Source organism: Corvus brachyrhynchos, unplaced genomic scaffold (assembly GCF_000691975.1).
Source record: "Corvus brachyrhynchos isolate BGI_N302 unplaced genomic scaffold, ASM69197v1 scaffold58, whole genome shotgun sequence".
Taxonomy (NCBI): domain Eukaryota; kingdom Metazoa; phylum Chordata; class Aves; order Passeriformes; family Corvidae; genus Corvus; species Corvus brachyrhynchos.
The window spans coordinates 870,299-887,025 of NW_008239539.1; the positions used below are offsets into that span (position 1 = coordinate 870,299).

Below are 16,727 nucleotides of genomic sequence, written 5' to 3' on the forward strand. Positions count from 1 at the left end.
CGAAAGCTTTAGAAACAGGTCAGAGTTAGCAATTTTAAAATGCCAGAAACCCTAAGAACTTGGCCTTTTACTCAGAAATAAACTCCTCTTTAGCTAAAGCTACTAAGGGTACAGGGTTTGGTTTGGAGCTCCCTTCAGTTTTGCTCTGGCCACTCCTTTGTGTGTTTTAGCCCTAAAGGCAGAGTATCCAAATACTTTTCTGTAAAGCCCTTGGGGAATCCATCCTTTCCTCCCCTCATTTTATCACTCCTGGGGCACAGAAGAAGGCGCAGCCAGACAGTGGCACTGTCCCACCCTGCTCGCAGTGCTCACGCTACCTCCAGCAAAGGGGAACGGCCCCAAATCCTGGGCAGTAACAGGCAAATCCGTCCTTCTCAAAATCCTAATGCCAGAAGTTAATCAATGGGAACACCATTTACCTGGTCCTCAATGAGAAATCTCTCACAGGAGCAGCAGGGAGGAAAAAGCATTTTGGTGTGTTAGCAGCAGATTAAGACCTCACTGCTGACAGTAGTGAGTGCACTCCTTGTCACTCTGCACCCTGGAGCAGGTGCCACAAGTGGCAGAAGGCAACGCAGGGCTCACAAACACTCAGCACTCTCCCCAGTCCCCTTCTCTGGACCATTTTTAAATCACTACCATTAAACCACCCTAAAGACTGGAAGTGCACCCATGCAAGGATTGTCCTTGTGGAATAAACCCTTGGGGACCCGGCCAACCCCGCCATGTTCACTGACAGCACTGCTGGCACCAACAGCACACACACCACTGGGATTTTAATGGAGTGAACTTTGCCTGTGGCCTCCCACCAGCACACGTGTCAAGAATTCTGCAGCAGAGCTGCACAACACTGCTAGAAACGCCCCCAGAGTCATTTTTGTGTCAGGATAAATCTTCAAAAGCGCAAGGGGAGGTGTGAAGGTTCAGCTTGCACTGCCTTAGAACACAAACAGGTATCTCCTTGCACCTGGAAAATCTCCCCCTCCAAACCATCCACTGAGAACTGAACTTCTTGATTTGGTTACAACACTGCATTAAAGAGATTTAACCCTGGCAGCCCCGCAGCCCCAGCTGTGGGATTCTTGCTGCTGTCCTGGCAATGAGCAAACGGGGCACCACTGGTCACCCATCAGGACTCTCTTCCCAACCCAGAGTTAAGGCAGAGTAACATCACCGGCAGTTCCCAGAGCAGACAACAACCCTTGATTTCAGAATCCCCCAGTGCTGCTGTCCTCAGTGCCTTTATTTGCTTAGGGCCAACAAAGAGAGGCCCTGCTGGGTTTGGGGTTTGGTATTCGGATATTCCCATAAACCCAACGATACTCCTGCAGCCCCACACCATGGCAGCATGGGAGCCTTGTGTACTTTAGAGGTTGGAGGAGGAGGATTTTGCATCCTGAAGTGCTGGAACAACGAAGAGGAAGGTGCTTTGGGTCCGGGGTCCCATTCCAGCACCGTTTCCTTTCGGGTTTAACCACAGGTTGTCAACCTCTCCTGGGGTGCAGGGCTGGGGCTGGTGGAGGTTTGGTTATTGTGCAGTGTCTCAAGGAGCCGGCGTGTCCTGACTGAGCTCTGCCCTTGCACACAGCTGAGCAGGGAAGAGAGCAAGGATGGGCAGGGTCTATAAAATTGGGAGAAAGAAGTGACAGGGAGAAAGGGAACGACTCTGAGACAATAACATAACACTAGAAGGCATGTAAACAATTCTGGTTCATGTTAGCTCCTTGACTGTAGGAAAAGGAACACTAACACACCTTAACTGAACCAAGAACCCTAACAATGGTTTCAGGAATACATTCTTCGGATGCAAGAGGTATTTGCAGAATTACTACCTGAAAGTTGGAAGTGCAATCCACTACAGGGAAGGGGGAGTTGTAACCTAGGGAGAAGGAAGCTCCTGGAAAACTGTGCACTCAAAACCACCTCACATTGCTGCTCATCAGGAACAGCCTCCAAACAGGCAACAGCGTCTGTGGCACAGGGATTTGGGGTGAGGATCCCCTGGTTTGTTGTGTGCTGGCAGATTGAGCGAAGAAGATGAATTCTGAACAGCTTTCCTATCAAATGGAATACTGACATGCATAAAACAGCAGCTTTGCAGGATCAGTGTGCAGAGTTCTGTTTAACTGAGATCCAGAAATCTCACACACTCACATCTGACAAAGGCTTCAAGGGCTCCATGCTGAACACGGAGTGGAGATGGATCTCCACCAGCTGAATAGGAACTCCACAATATTTATTACTCATACCCCAAAATCACATGAGGGTAAGAAGAATCAATACATTCTGACTCAAGTTCAGATGGAAAGACTTGGAGCCCCCAGCATCACGCAGCCAGTGCAGCACAGCCTTTCCCCAGCTCTTCGCTGGCTGATCAACTTCTTTTGGGCATAAAAATCCTTTCACTTTATTTCATGTCAGAGGAAGTTGGCTGAACTAGAATAGTTGAACGGTCAGTATGATCCACAGCAGGGCATCAAACACCAGAGAGGGAGGTGGTGGAAGCATGCAGAGGGCAGACTGGCACAGCCTAAGCCCCCGATCCCACAGCTCCTCCCGTGCAAGCAGCTCCTGGGCTCCCGCAGGCCTCTGCTCCCAGGAACCTGCATGGAGTCATCCACAGGACTGGGAAATGATTGTGCTTCTCAGCTCACTACAAGGACTCTTTTCCCTATTCCTGCTTTCAGCAGCAGGAAGGGAGCACGCTGTTCTCTTCCCTGCTGCAAAAGCACAGTGTGTGTGTGTGTGTGTATGTGTAAAAATCCTGAAAAATACTGTGCAGCACCATTGGTTCAGTCTGGAGGGAAGCTGGGATACTCAACTGTGTTTGGTGGCTTCCGAAGTGTCATCAGCTTGGAAACAAATATTGCCTAAGGTAACATCCTCACAGTGGTTGGTAGTTCAAAGAGGCTCAAACACTGTCTTATTACTCCTGTTAAACCCATGAACAATTCATCTCTCCCGGTCTCTTCCGCACGCAAAAATTCCCAAACGAAATAAAAAAAACCCAAACAGGAATAAAATAAATAAATAAATAAAGGCATTCCCAAAACATTTATTTTGCTTTGCTTCTCTCTCTCTCTCTCTCCAATCAGCTCAGAGACACCGATATCACCTACCTTCGCCCACTGAGCCGCATACGGATTTGGGAGCCCTGAACTGCAGCACTCCCGTGGTCTCTCCTCTGCTTCTGGAAACCTGTCCCCAGAGCTGGCACTGTCCCAACCCTCCTTCCGTTCCCACGTATCAGTAACTCATTGGCTATATGGAAAAGAAGTGTATCCAAAGCACACGATGGCACATGGAGGCTGCAGAAAGCATCGGGAAAGGAGAACAGGATGACAGCAGCTGTTCCTCCTGCCCTAACTAAAGGCTGAGCCACGGCACAGCTCCCCCTCCAGCCCGACCCAAAGTGTGTCACCCCTCGCCCAGACATTCTTGTGGTGCATTACTGGCACTTTATAGCAGTCTCATATGGTAGATACATGCACATGTCTGTGTGTTACATACAAAAGGTCTGATAACAGTAAAACATTGTTCCGAGAGATATAAAAAACCCAAGGAGTTGCATTAGCCAAAAAAAGTGTTTTGTGAGAAACAACAATAAAAATGATATAACCACAGCTTTTCTTTTCTTTAAAATTAGATAAATACCCAAAGCTATGATTTCACTTGGGGCCTCTGTACCTTGACAGGGAGTCCAATGGAGTATATCTGAAGGCACTTAATATCCTCTACTCAGCTGTAAGATGGTTGCACAGGGAGCTGGGGAGCTTGGGATGTGATTTGGGGCATGGAGGAGAGAGATGGATGAAAACAAGCCCTGAAGAGCCATGATCCACACAGCCCCAGGCGCCGAAATGAACACAAACGTACAACCCAGGTGTGGAGAAGGTCTCTCTTGAAAAAGAAAACTGCCAATTGCAAAAGTCTGTGTGTTTTTATGGACAGAGTACTTCATGCAACTCTGACAGTTCATCATACACTCTTAGAGATATTTAACTTTGTCAGTTCATCGACCTCCTCAGTCCCCGCTTCCTCACAGTCATCCTTCTCTGTGGCTTTGCCAAACCTGCACCTCTCCTCTGCCTTCACCGCGTCTTTCTGGAGCTTCTTGGCAGAAGGAAGGACGTCCTTGGCTTCTGAGTTATCTGTGCCATGGGCTATCTTATCAGAATTCTGTACAGAAGGCACCAGGTTGGCAATCTCATCCGTTGGAGACCGCCCAATGCTGCCATCCACTTGAACCCGAATGTCTGGAGATATGGACAACTGGTGATGTGGCACGATCCCGTTGTCCATGCACTTGGGGTAAAGGTAGGTCTTCATCTGACCCTTCCCCTTCACATTGACTGTCCCCCTGTAGTCAAAGTCATACCCCATCTTGTTGAGGATGCGGTAGCTCTCCTCACTCACCTGTATGCGGCACTCGACGCCGGTGGTGTCCATCCTGCTGGCGATGTTCACAGTGTCCCCCCAAATGTCATACAACAGCTTGGTGGTGCCAATGACCCCGGCCGTGAGGGGGCCGTGGTTAAAGCCGATCCGGAGTTTAAAATTAAACCACAGCATGTTGTTGTTGAAGTCATCCACCACCCGCATCATTTCTTTGGCAAATTCAAAAAGGGTCTGCAGGTGCCCGTGGGGATGGCTGCTGTCCTGGCACTGCGAGGTGTTCAGCCCCGACGCCGCCATGTAGGTGGCCCCGATGGTTTTGATCTTCTCGATGCTGCTGTAGTGGGGTTTGCTCAGCAGCTCGTCGAAGTCCCCGATGAGCTCGTTCAGGACTCGGTAACACTCCTTGCCACCCTCGTAGTTCTCCTCGTAGAACTCGCTGAAGTTCACGATGCTGGCAAAGATCACCCCGCCGCTGTCGTGGTTTTTGGAATAGCTCTGGGACACCTTCAGCTGCTCAGCCACGTGGTACGGGATAATATTCCTCAGCAGCCAGTCAGCCTGATCCCTCATGCTCTGGATCTTGGTGCGGTGCAGATCGGCCTCCACGTCCCCGTGGTAGTGCAGCCGGTAACTGACCTCGAACTCCCGGTTCAGGAACCAGACCAGCAGGAGCAGCAGGAAGGACACCAGAACCACCTCCTGACCGATCAGCTCCGCCGGCCGCTTCGTGTCACTGGGCAGCGAGCTGTTGCATGGGCTCTTTCTGGAGCTGCACAAAGGGAAGAACACACAGGTGCGTTTTAAGTTAGGGCATTGCCATCCCTGCTCCACAGTTAGAAATCCTCTGCTGGAAAAGGAAGTGTGGGAAGTGCAGTTACATACTAAATTATAAAATATGCATTGAGAACTTCATCTGCTGTTAAGAAAAAGTCAGAGAATTAATTTAATTCTTAAACTCACCGAGTACATCCTTAAACCCACCAAGTATTTTCTTATCAGCAGGTTCAGTGGCACAGAAGTTGCCCAATTCTGTTTTATGGACTTCACCAAGGGAACAGTTATCATTGTATCTAAATATATAACTAAAAGCACTGCATATAAGTATGTACCTGTGTGTGTGTTTAGGTATCTGAGTGCACTGAATGTCTGTATGTGGGGGTGTGTGTGAGTTTTGTGGAATTTATCTGGTTCTGTATTTTTTATTACCTCCAATATTCAGAACCAGCTGCTTTACACTCCCATGCCTTTCCCTTGTGTCCTCATCAAGGGCCAGGAAGGGTCTGGAAGAAGACAACCCTGTAAAAGACACATCATGGAGAACTCCCATGGCAGGGGGTTGGAACTGGATGAGCTTTAAGGTCCTTCCAACCTAACCCAGTCTGTGGTTCTGTGAACTGCAAGAAAGTGGAGAACGTGCAGCTCTGTGCTGACACCTTTCTATGATAAAACCACTTAAGCTCTTCATGGCGGAGAAAGTTTCTCAAAGTGCCAAGATTACATAAAATAATCAAAAATTCCTGTCTGCCATAGATTGGGAGCAATATTTCAGATCCTTTCAACAGTTCGCTGTCTGCCTGTGCAGATTATGAGGCGCTGATGGAGCATCTGCCAGTGCTACACCCCCCTGAACGAGGAGACATCTGCACTCCCCAATCTCAACTTTCTGGAGAGATGCAAAGACACAAATTGAATCTGAGAAGGCCCCACCTATGCAATCCCAGAAGCGAAGGCTAAACGCAGCCAGCTTGGCATGCAGTCATTTCTACAGGGATCCAACTGCATTTTTTGGATAAAATTATGCCAAAGCTTAAGGTTTGATATGAGCAGACACGCGCTGAAGTTTTTCAAGTTAAGAGATGGTTTGAAAAGGAAAAGCATCACATCAGCCTTTCTCCTGGAGAGCCAGAAAGGAATCCATACCCAGCACCTGCCTGCATTTCTCTGGAAAGGTAGAGAGAGATTAAAACTCAGAGCACAACTGGAACAAGAGCTCAGGAAAGAGAAGGCTGAATTTGTTACTGTAACATATGAAAACATTTCTCAGTTCATTTTGTTGCTTCATGTCCATGGGGGACAGGCTTCCACTTTGGAAATATTTTAGAATTGAACTTACAGGCACAGTTTCTTTCTCTGAGTTTCATTCTCAAATACCTGATTGACAGAAAAGTGTGATGAAACAAAACCACAGCACAGCTGTGAGACAGATGAACGTGCCCCATATCCAAAAACATTTCTCTGTGCCACGTTCTTTGTATCTACTAACTTTTTTCACAGAAAGCCTATGAGGAAAAAAGCTTCCTGTGAGTGAAATATTTACAATACAGAGTGTGCAGGTTGAATTTCAGATGAAAGATAGGACAAATTACATTGGAAATTACTTCTTCTGTTTTCTAGCATAAATATACTTCTCCCAGCAGAAGTGAAGGTGTATATTCATTTTATTCCCTCTTCACAAGGGGATCATGAAAGGAGATGTCTCAACTCAAAGTAGGGCCCCACCATCAGGTTCCTGTAATTGCTGTACCAAGACACTCCTTCCTCCCTTATTCTCAACAGAACCTCTGTTATGAACCCGTTTATTTCCTCCCTTGAAAGACAAGTCAGAGACTAAGACATAAACATGGTTTAGTGATGGCCTTGGCTGGGTTAATGGTTGGACTCTATGATCCTTGTTGGTCCCTTTCAACTCAGGATATTCTATAATTCCCTGATCTTGGAGGTCTTTTCCAGCCCAAAATATTCCATATTCAATGACTTGAAGGGAACAATTCCTGAAATACAATCCTTGCTACCTATTTTGGAGGTGACAAAATGCCCTCCCAGCTTGATGGGCTTATAAAACAAAATGAAGGAAGGGAAGGTAAGAGAAAAGATCTTGGAAAGAAAGAAGAGGTTGGGGAAAGTGAGGAAGGAATCTGGAATAAGGAGCACAACTCAGGTTTTTCTCTGAATCTGAGTTCATTATTTCACACATCTTGTGTGAAGATCTGCAAGAGGACCTGAGCAATGACTCTGTTACTGCTCTGAGAGTACGAGTCTGATCCAGATAATCTGCTCTAACATCAGCCACACGGATTTATTTAAGTCATTAAAGGCTTTTTATTTACAGTTTGCTGTACAAAACACTCCTCAAAGTACTTTAACTCCTCCTCAGTGAATTAGGTGAGCAGCACCAATGTTCTGTCAGGAACAGTGGAAGGCAGAATCTGCCTTCAGGGAAGGAGCTGCTGCCTTCCATTCCCCATCCCTGGAGCGTCGGCACCGGGGAGCTCTCCATGATCTGCTCAGCGGGGCCTGACCTCGTTGGCTCCTGAGATCTGCATGTGCAGGGAGTGACTCGCTGTGCACTGACCTCCTTTCATTAATGGGGGAAGGGGCTGGGATCCCAAGAAGAAGATGTAGTGGCTTCTCCAGAGCAGGCACCTTTATCCCAATGTGACTGCATCAGTATGGAAAGCCCCGATTCCAGCCTGAAGGAGAGAGCGACTGCATCGTCCTCATTTGGAAATCCAGTCTGTGGATGCTGCAGTGAGCAGGGTACAGGACCTACAGGACTATAAATCACTTCCCCCAGGCAGCAGTCATGACCTGGAGTCACCCTTTGGAACGAAAAGCAGAAGAACTCCCCCACACCTCCAACAGAAAAGATCAACCCCCCTCCACAACCTTTCTCAATTCTACTTTTTATGAGGTTCTGCAGCAGAAAACTGATTTTAAAAGTCATTCAAATTGAAATCTTGAGCTGACAATGTTTCTTTAACTCAAACTGGTGAAATGCTGCCTGGCACAGCCCCCTCACTATTAACTTGGCACCTCCATCCAGGCTGTGAACATGGAACAAGTGAGACTCCGGAGATAGAATCTCCTTTGGCTTGATCACAAATCAAAAAGATAATGGCTTTCCACTTACAGAGCTTTTTGGAAAGCCAGTTTGCTTCTGAGCCAGTAACCCCTGTTTGGATTTGGGTATCTTGCTATACTGAAAGAGGATGCCTCTGCCTGATAAACCTGAGAGAGGAAAGCAAGGGAGGAACAATGTGGAAAAGGGGATCAAACTGCTGCTTTCCATGAAAAACGTGCAGTGGATTCCTATAAACCCTTCCCTACAACCAGGTGATGTCAGTCTCCACTCAAGTGGCCCATTGCTGTTCCCCCTTGAGCAGCCACACTGGAAAGTGACACATCCCACCTGCTCTGAGGTGAGGAAGGAATGAAAATGAGAAATATTTCCTGCTTAAAAGACAAAGTTCATGGTTGTATCCTTTGGGCTGAAGAACTGGGCTGCCTGGAAAACAAGGCAAACTCCATATTTTTATTTACAGACAGTCCAGAGATGAACTCTGTGCTAAGACTTCATTACCATTACTGCTGTCTCTCTTCCCAGGCAACATTAATATGATCTCTATTCTTGATCAAGGAAAGGGAACAACCTCATTAAAAGAAAACATAAGCTTGTCTAGCCCTCTTAGAACACAGGAAAACTTTTGTGGGGTAAGCCAGGAACCTGATTTATTTAATTCTGGCAGAAAGGTGCAGCAAAAAATTTTGTTAGGTGAAGGGAGTATCACCTTTTTATTAGTTCACCACCAGAAGAAAGGGGAAATTCTCTACTCTAGAAATGTGATATACAATAACATACAGCAAAAGAGCCCTGAAAAAAGAAGCCAAATTCTGTTTAGTGGTAGAATAGGATTAACTCCCAGTTCTCTCTTTTAACTTCCAGTATTTGTTAATGTACAAGTTTGGGCAGGGTCAGGCCAGGGGAGCTGGACTGAAGGGCAGTGCTGAGCAGAATTAGCACATGGGTCTCTTCCCCAGCTGAAGGAGCACAGACAACATCCTAATAAAAAGTGAAAAATTAAGTTTAGAAATGTTTAATGAGTGAGGCATTTTGGTCACTGCCTTACTTGGCCTTTAGATCACAAGCCAAGCTTTGCAAAGGAGGCAAAGCTCACTCCACACCTGCTCACAAGAGACACCTCCATGGTTTGGTCCTCAGCAACTCTCACCTTCACCTGTCATGAGTAAGAAGTTACATATTTATGGAAGAAAAGTATCTGCAGGAAAACTGTGCTTGACAGGTGATCTTTTCACAGATTTCTATCACTAAGGGGAAGACCCAGTTGTCAATGATTTAAGGCAGGATGAATTATTGATCAGTGATTAGCAACTGGCCAGGAGCCTGCTGAGCTTCTGGGGAAGAGGTTTGTAATGCTGAGCAGCACAAAAGCTTCATAAACTAAAAATAAGGATCAAAACTCTAAGGAGCCAAACTCAGGCTGATCCTAAGACACTACTGGAGTGATCACCACACTTTTAATGTTTACAAAAAATAAAGAGCTGCCTCTATTCTTTTGGCTTTAAATTTCCATTCTGGATTCAATGAACTGGAATTCTGTTAGAAAAATGAACTTTCACAAATCAAAACCAGGAAAAAGGAAAACCCATGTAAGAAAAGCCAAAGCCCCCCAAACCCCAACACTGTAGTAAGTGCTGAGTCCTTGGTGAAGAAATACCCAAAGAAACACAGTCCTCACCCCTCTGTACTAAACCCCACGTGTTTTTCTAAACTACCACATCATTTGTGGAGATGAAAGTTATTAAAAAGTAATTTTGTTTTGACACATCCTCCCAGGAAAAGCAACATGCCTCCGAAAACCCCTTTTAGATGCATTACCAAGTCACACATCCACAGTTCAATCCAACCCAACACGGCCCAAATATTGCCCCCAAATTTGCAATTAGCAAACACAGACTTGTCTAATACCAAAGACCAGTAAAAACACTTAAAAATGGTACTGAAAAAACTTGAAATAAACCCATAGGAAACTCAACACTAAAATAATCAGAGTGAGTCTTTAACACATTTATTTTAAGGGGCCATTAATAACCCAGGAAGGGATTTTTGTTTGCTTTGAAAGGCTAGGGGCTAAAATTTCCTTTGCTCTCAGTTTTATGACTCCCTGCTCTGCCCAGGCGAGGTGACAGCCAGGCCCAGACTGTCACATCCCATCCTGGGAAGGCAGCTGGCTGCACATCCAGCTTTTCCAGAGGAAGCTCCTCTACACCAGGGAATTCTCACCTGCCCAGCTGTGAGAGCATCCAACTCACACTGCTTCTGAATGGTGCAAATCAGCCAAGGAAATCAAATAAACAGCTCGTGGTGCACAGATAATGCTCTAAAAACTGCTGCTACCAGAAAAACAGATGCTGTTTTAAATAGCTCCTCCATAGTTCTATTTCCCAGAAATTCAATTTAAGGAGAAAATATCATTACACAACTCTGTGACTGCAGCACCAGCCCTGATGAGTTTTGGTCATACCCAAGTCATCTGTAAAGGAAATTACATGAGGAGCTTAAACACAACTTGCTGAACCAATTTGTTGAATTCCCAAGTTATTACTGTGGATGCAAAGTTTTGCTACATATAATTCACTGAAAATGTTTCTATCCCTAAATATAAAGATGGTAATTGTATATAAAACTTACCTAAAGTTCTGTGCCAAATCTAGATGAGGAGTTTCCATGGAGCTGAAATGAAAAAAGCATTGATTTCAGAGGGAAAGTTAAAGCAATAAACAAACCATCCTGCAGCATTTCAGACAAAATTTTAAACTTCTCTATTACACAGACCAATAACTGCACTGCAGACCTGAGCAGCTTCACACAAACTTTGTCTGAACATGACTTATCTGTTTGGAAGAAGGAACCAGCCAGAGATGCAAATCCCTCTAAAGGGAAACTGGAACTTCATGAAGCCTGGAACAAGTAATTGTTAAACAATCCTATCTTACCTGGGAAATGGGGAAAAGCAATCCCAGAACTCTAAGACTCCATTATGCCTTCATCTTATGTGAGCACAAAGCACAAAGATTTTAAAAATAAAACACAAAAAGACAAACCCCAACCTTTCCAAACAAAAAACAAAAAACAAACAAAAAAGGAAAAAAAAACCCAAAACCCAAAAAAACCCAAACAAAAAAACCCCCAAAAAACCAAAACCAAACCCAAACCAAAAATCCCTAAAACCCTAACACAGAACCTGTTTTTGAAGATGCCATTAGAGAAAATAAGTAGTTTGAGCACTTTTCTTACTTACTTGTATTACAAGTTCTCTCCTGCAATCAAGTAGCAAGAGAGTACCAACCTCTCAGGATTAGTAACAACTGGAAAAAGAAGTAAAGCTGCAGAATGGATCTGTCTGTGGTGCAGACAGGGCTGCAATTGCCACTGTGACAAAAAATATTATCAGAATCATGGTAAGAGACAAACAAAAAGATGATTATTAACAAACTGAAGTAATGAGTTTCACTAACTAAATCTGTATGACTTTTGTTTGGGATCAATTCTGTCAATCACCTTTTCAGACCTGCAGTTGAACAGCTCTATTACTTGAAATATTTATTTTTGATGGATGAAGTAACAACATATTCCATGATTTCTGAACTTTGCCCATTAATGGTCACTGCTGTTCACACCACAGGTGGAAACACCCCATCATTAGTAACTTTTATTAAGACACTGGGATTTCTTAACATTCATAGAGCCCCTTTACACTCAGCAGAAGCTGATGCTGTGACCTGACACAACAGCAAGGTCTCCACCTCTCAGCTTTGGAAGAGCCATTCCCAGCCCCTTAATGAAGTTGAAATGCAGGGAAAATCCCCAGTTCTGCGGCTTTCTTTCTGCACAAAGTCTTACCACAGAGCTTGTCCAGGAGTATATTCCATTACCCCTTTTAGAAGGCTCTGCCAGGAAGCCCCAGGGAGCTCTGTGCAGACACGGCTGCAGGTTTGGGAGGGAACGAGCTCCAGGAACTCCTGCTGGGGGAATTAGGGAAGAGCAACCATGGAATCAAGAAATGGCATCAAGGGTCTGCTCTCCACTAATTCCCCTGGAAAACCAAACCTGGGTGGAGCTCGGAGCCAGGTGGGGATTGGCCTCTGCTCCCAGGGAACAAGAGACAGGACAAGAGGAAATGGCCTCAAGTTGTGCCAAAGGAGGTTTAGATGGATATTAGGGAAAAAAAAATGCCTTCAGCAAAAGCCCTGGTGGAGTCCCCATCCCTGAAGGGATTTAAAAGCCCTGTGGATGTGGCACTTGGGTTAGTGGTGGCCTTGAGGAAACAGCTGGACTCGATGGTCTCAGAGGGCTTTTCCAACCCCAAGGGTTCTGTGACTCCACAATTCTCAGGGAAGCTGTGGCTGGCCAGTGAAAGCACCAGCACTACAAAGGCAAAAGCCAAGGGTAGAAGTCTTTGTGACTGGGAGAGGCCCACTCAGTGCTGGGGGACAGATGATGATGGTTCACCGGGAACCTGAACCCAATGGGACAAATCCATGAAGAGACAAGGGAGGCTCCAGAACCCAAACACTCCTTTTCTGCACTGGAGCTGGAGAGAACTCCTCTGCCCTCCTTGTCCAAGTCCTTTGCAGACAGACAAGAAAGGGATTTTTCTGTAGTCAATATGATCTAGAGATCATTTGTCAACTGACTCCAGCTCCAGGATATTTTTTTCACAGGACTTTTTCCCTTCAGCCCTTACAGCCACCTCAAATCATAGATGTGAACAGGTGTAAGGGGTCACTTTTATTCTCCCTTTTTTAAAATATAAATTTGATCAAAATTAAAAGAGACCACTGAAGACACTTAAAGAGGGAATTAAAGTTAAATACTCACTAAAACATGTATCTGCAAACTCTTTTTGGTTTGTTTGGGGTTTTTTTTTCACGTTTTTCACCTTATGATTCAGCAGGTCTCTGAAGGAGAGGAACTGAGGAGAAGACCTTGCTAAGTCCATCCCAAGAGAGGGTCCTAAGCCACTGAGAAGTACAAGTTGATTATAAAATTTTCCCAACAGGAGCAGAAGGCTGGAAGGACCCCCTTGACTCTCTTGGCAAGAAAATAGCAGGAGAATATTGCAAACAAGTTCTTGTGGAAAATTGTTCATCAGAGGAAAACTGGAAAAACTTAAGGTTATTGCACAGAAACTGCATTATCTTGATTCCTCTGGTTACTGTTCTGCAGAGTCCTCTGAAAAGGCAGGAAACTGAGAATGGAGCTGGGTATTAGATCCCATTAAACCTACGTACCTGCCTTCCACACTGGAAAATGCATTGAGGAAGGAGGTGGAAGAAGAATACGTGGTTCCTAAGGGCAAAAATAAATCCAGAGGGGTGGTGTGGAGCAGTTGGGCTCTCTGGCACCACCGAATACCTGGGAAATTCCTTAATAAAATAGATTTTCAAACTAGTGGTGAAAGGCAATTCTGTGGGTCTGTAACTGTGTCCTAGAAACACATCAGGAAGGACAGAGTATCACACAGAAGAGGGCCCCCTGAAATCCTTCAAAGAAATAAATAATGAAGAAATAAAATCATTAAAGTTGAGATGCTGGAGAAAGTCATGGCAGACAGCAAAATCCTGTGCATCAGACCCTTGTTTCCCTGGGGAGAAGCCCAGATCTGTTCCCCTGCAGCCGCGGGGTGAGGCTCACCTGGTGGGGCACAAGGAGACGTAGAGCAGGATGAGCAGCACTGCTCCCACCACGGTTGCCAGCAGGGATCTCATCCAGGAGCTGAGCTGGCAGAAGTTACAGTACTGCACAATGGTGATGAGAATGGCACAACACATGAACATGGTGTACTGCAACAGAGAGAGAGACGGGAGTTAACAGCTGCCCAGGGCCCTTCTGCACATCCACGCCGGCAGGGAAAGGGGGACAGCGGGGAGAAGGGCCTAACTCCGCCTGGATGATGGGCACAGGGAGTGATCCCACGTGAAGATGGACATCTTCCCTTCCAGGAGCAAGAAAACCTTTAGCACAGGTGGTTTGTCACCATTTTCCCTGGATGGAGTATTTTATCACACACCCGTTCTTTCAGCGATGCCCAGCGCCTCCAGCTTACCTTTGCCAAAAGCTCAGTGCCTCTTCTTCTTCCAAAAAAGGGAAAAAAAGAAGGTGAAAATTCCTGGCAACCCCCTCTCCACTGCTGGGGTTAGATTCTGCCTGCTTTAAACTGAGTATTGAAATTCCATTGCATTGCAAGTGCAGAATGCAATTTCACCCACCTGCCTGCTTTTAAAAACACTTCTCAGAGAATGTTCTCAGACTGTCCTGTAACAGCTGAACTCAGGTAAGGAAAGATCTGCCTTGGTGACAAAAGGCAGCTTCAGTCACTGGCAGCTCGATAACATGGCCACTTGTGCCAATTTGAAAGGACAATTTCACATTTTCTGCTCCAAATGCCCCATCTCAAAACCCCTTTACCTTTCCACAACTTTACTGGATAAAGGAAAGGAGGTGCAGGACAGATGCATTGCCCAGAGCACCTTCATTTCCCCAGGTACAACCTCATGGTGCTCAAAACTTTCAAGTTGATGTGCCAATTTTGGTTTCCCAAGAATATTCATGACCATCCAAGCTAAACCAGAGACTCTGCACTGGGATTAAGGAGTTCTGGTCTAGCTTTATGCTGTGTTTTACAGCATGAAATGATCATTCTCTCCCCTTCTCTCTCCCTTTAGGTGTCCTGTGCAGCTGAAGCGCAGACTCTGCAGCCTGGCAGTCCTGTGGCATAACAAACAAGCATGTGATTGAGAGCAGACACAGTGTATGGGAAAAATCCTTACATCATTCACCATTTTTAAACCACAAGCACAACTGTTGGTTTTTTAAACGACTTCAAAATGGATAAAAGGAATTTCTGAAGTGTCCATAAAAAACCATAACTTTAACTTACTTTTTTCCCCCCATTTCAGGTCTCCTAAAGTGGCAGAGCACTGGTTCTCACTCCAAGTGATGGCCCAGCATGAAGCCAGCCTATAGAGGGTCAGGATGTGCTGGATTTTACTATGGATGCATGGCTTTGGAAAGTTTTTTTTTTTCATGGCTGTTTTTGTTAATTTTCTTCTTAATTATTTTATATCCAGGGAGGCTATAAAATGCTATGAATAAAAAAAAACTTTGCAAAACCATGTCATAGTAAAGGAGGACACTTACCTGACCCTCTATAGATTGACTCCATTTCCTAGAGCTCCGTGAGTGTGGAAACACTGAGCACAAGCCGAGTTGGGACATCTCTTGGAGAGTGAGCCAACAGCCCCACGACTCTGGAGCACCTGCAAGAGGAAAGAAAGCAAAGTTCATTCTCAGTTTGGTGATGAAAATCACCATTTTGCTGCTGCTGCCTGAAGTGTTTTGACTCATCCTGACCTGCTGTATTGAGAACACACTCATGAAGTGGTTCTTCTGACCTTATCTGGAACATTTGGAGAGATGATCAAGGATGGTGATGAATGGGATGGTATCAAAATCAATGGACAGATTTGAGAGATTTAAAGGTTTTCAGCTCCCTTCCCTTGAGGAAAACATTCCTACAGTTAGTTTAATCATGCAGGGGAAAGACCATCATTAAACTGAATTAACAAAAAAAATCAATTTACAGCTTAAAAATTCTTAACTAAAGTTCCAAAAGGTAGAAGCTGCAGTTAAGCATGGGATGCAACAGAATGTCAACCACACCCTCCTGTGGCTGTGATAACCACGGGATGTGTGTTTAAATCAGCAAGGACCAAAAAACGTGTGGTCACACGTTCCCATGGAACAAACACTTCCCAGTACCCAGGAATAAGCTGTGATAGGAAGAGTGAAGAGGATCTGGTTATTACCTACACCCAGGGCCCTGAAATAGCAAGAGCTTTGTGAAACAGAATTCCCTGAAGATCCTGGAAAGGAAGGATTGCACACTGTGCTGCCTAAGAGAAACCTGCAGAGAAACAATCTTTCATTTCCAGCTTGAGGCCATTTTATTCACAGTTTTAAAGCCTTGATTTTATGCTACAGTTGGCCTTTAAATTAAACTGTTCTTCCCCCTCGCCACTGCTGCCCATGGCAGGGGGTTGGAACAAGAGGTGCCTTCCAATCCAAACCGTTCTGTGAGTCTATGAATGTTTAACCCCTTGTTCTCCCCTTCTGAGTGCTTTTAATAAGAGACACCGAGTTCCCTATGGATCTCTGTGTCTGGGTTAAATACGCGAATTTCTTTCCATTCCTTTTCAGAAGGCAGCTATTGCTATTCCTTTAACCATTCCCACAGCCCCTGCAATGACCACTTCTAGGTACCAAGTGCTCTCTCTTCTTCGAGTTCCTTCATCTCACTCTGCAAAGCCCAAGCACCCCTCACTAATACTGTTCTCACTGTTGAGGTTCACTGATACAGCTTCTCTGACTCCAAACTCCAAATCCAGCCCAGGACGATAATCCTGAGATAAACCACTTGTGTTATCTGAAAAAAATTCCTGCAGAAGTGCTTGGTCTAAGAAGAAAA

At 45.3% G+C, this 16,727-nt stretch overlaps 1 protein-coding gene across 1 annotated transcript in view; it reads right to left on the minus strand.

Moving 5' to 3' along the window:
* Positions 1-3,027: 3,027 nt before the first annotated feature.
* ADCY9 (adenylate cyclase 9) overlaps positions 3,028-16,727 on the minus strand; it is an 85,892-nt gene continuing 72,192 nt past the window's right edge. Inside the window, exons 8-10 of the mRNA XM_017741270.1 lie at positions 13,895-14,043; positions 10,889-10,930; positions 3,028-5,167 (exon numbers count right to left, since the gene is read on the minus strand). Of these exons, the coding sequence (XP_017596759.1) occupies positions 3,979-5,167; positions 10,889-10,930; positions 13,895-14,043 (1,380 nt within the window). The 3' untranslated portion in view covers positions 3,028-3,978. The remainder of the gene's footprint in view (positions 5,168-10,888; positions 10,931-13,894; positions 14,044-16,727) is intronic.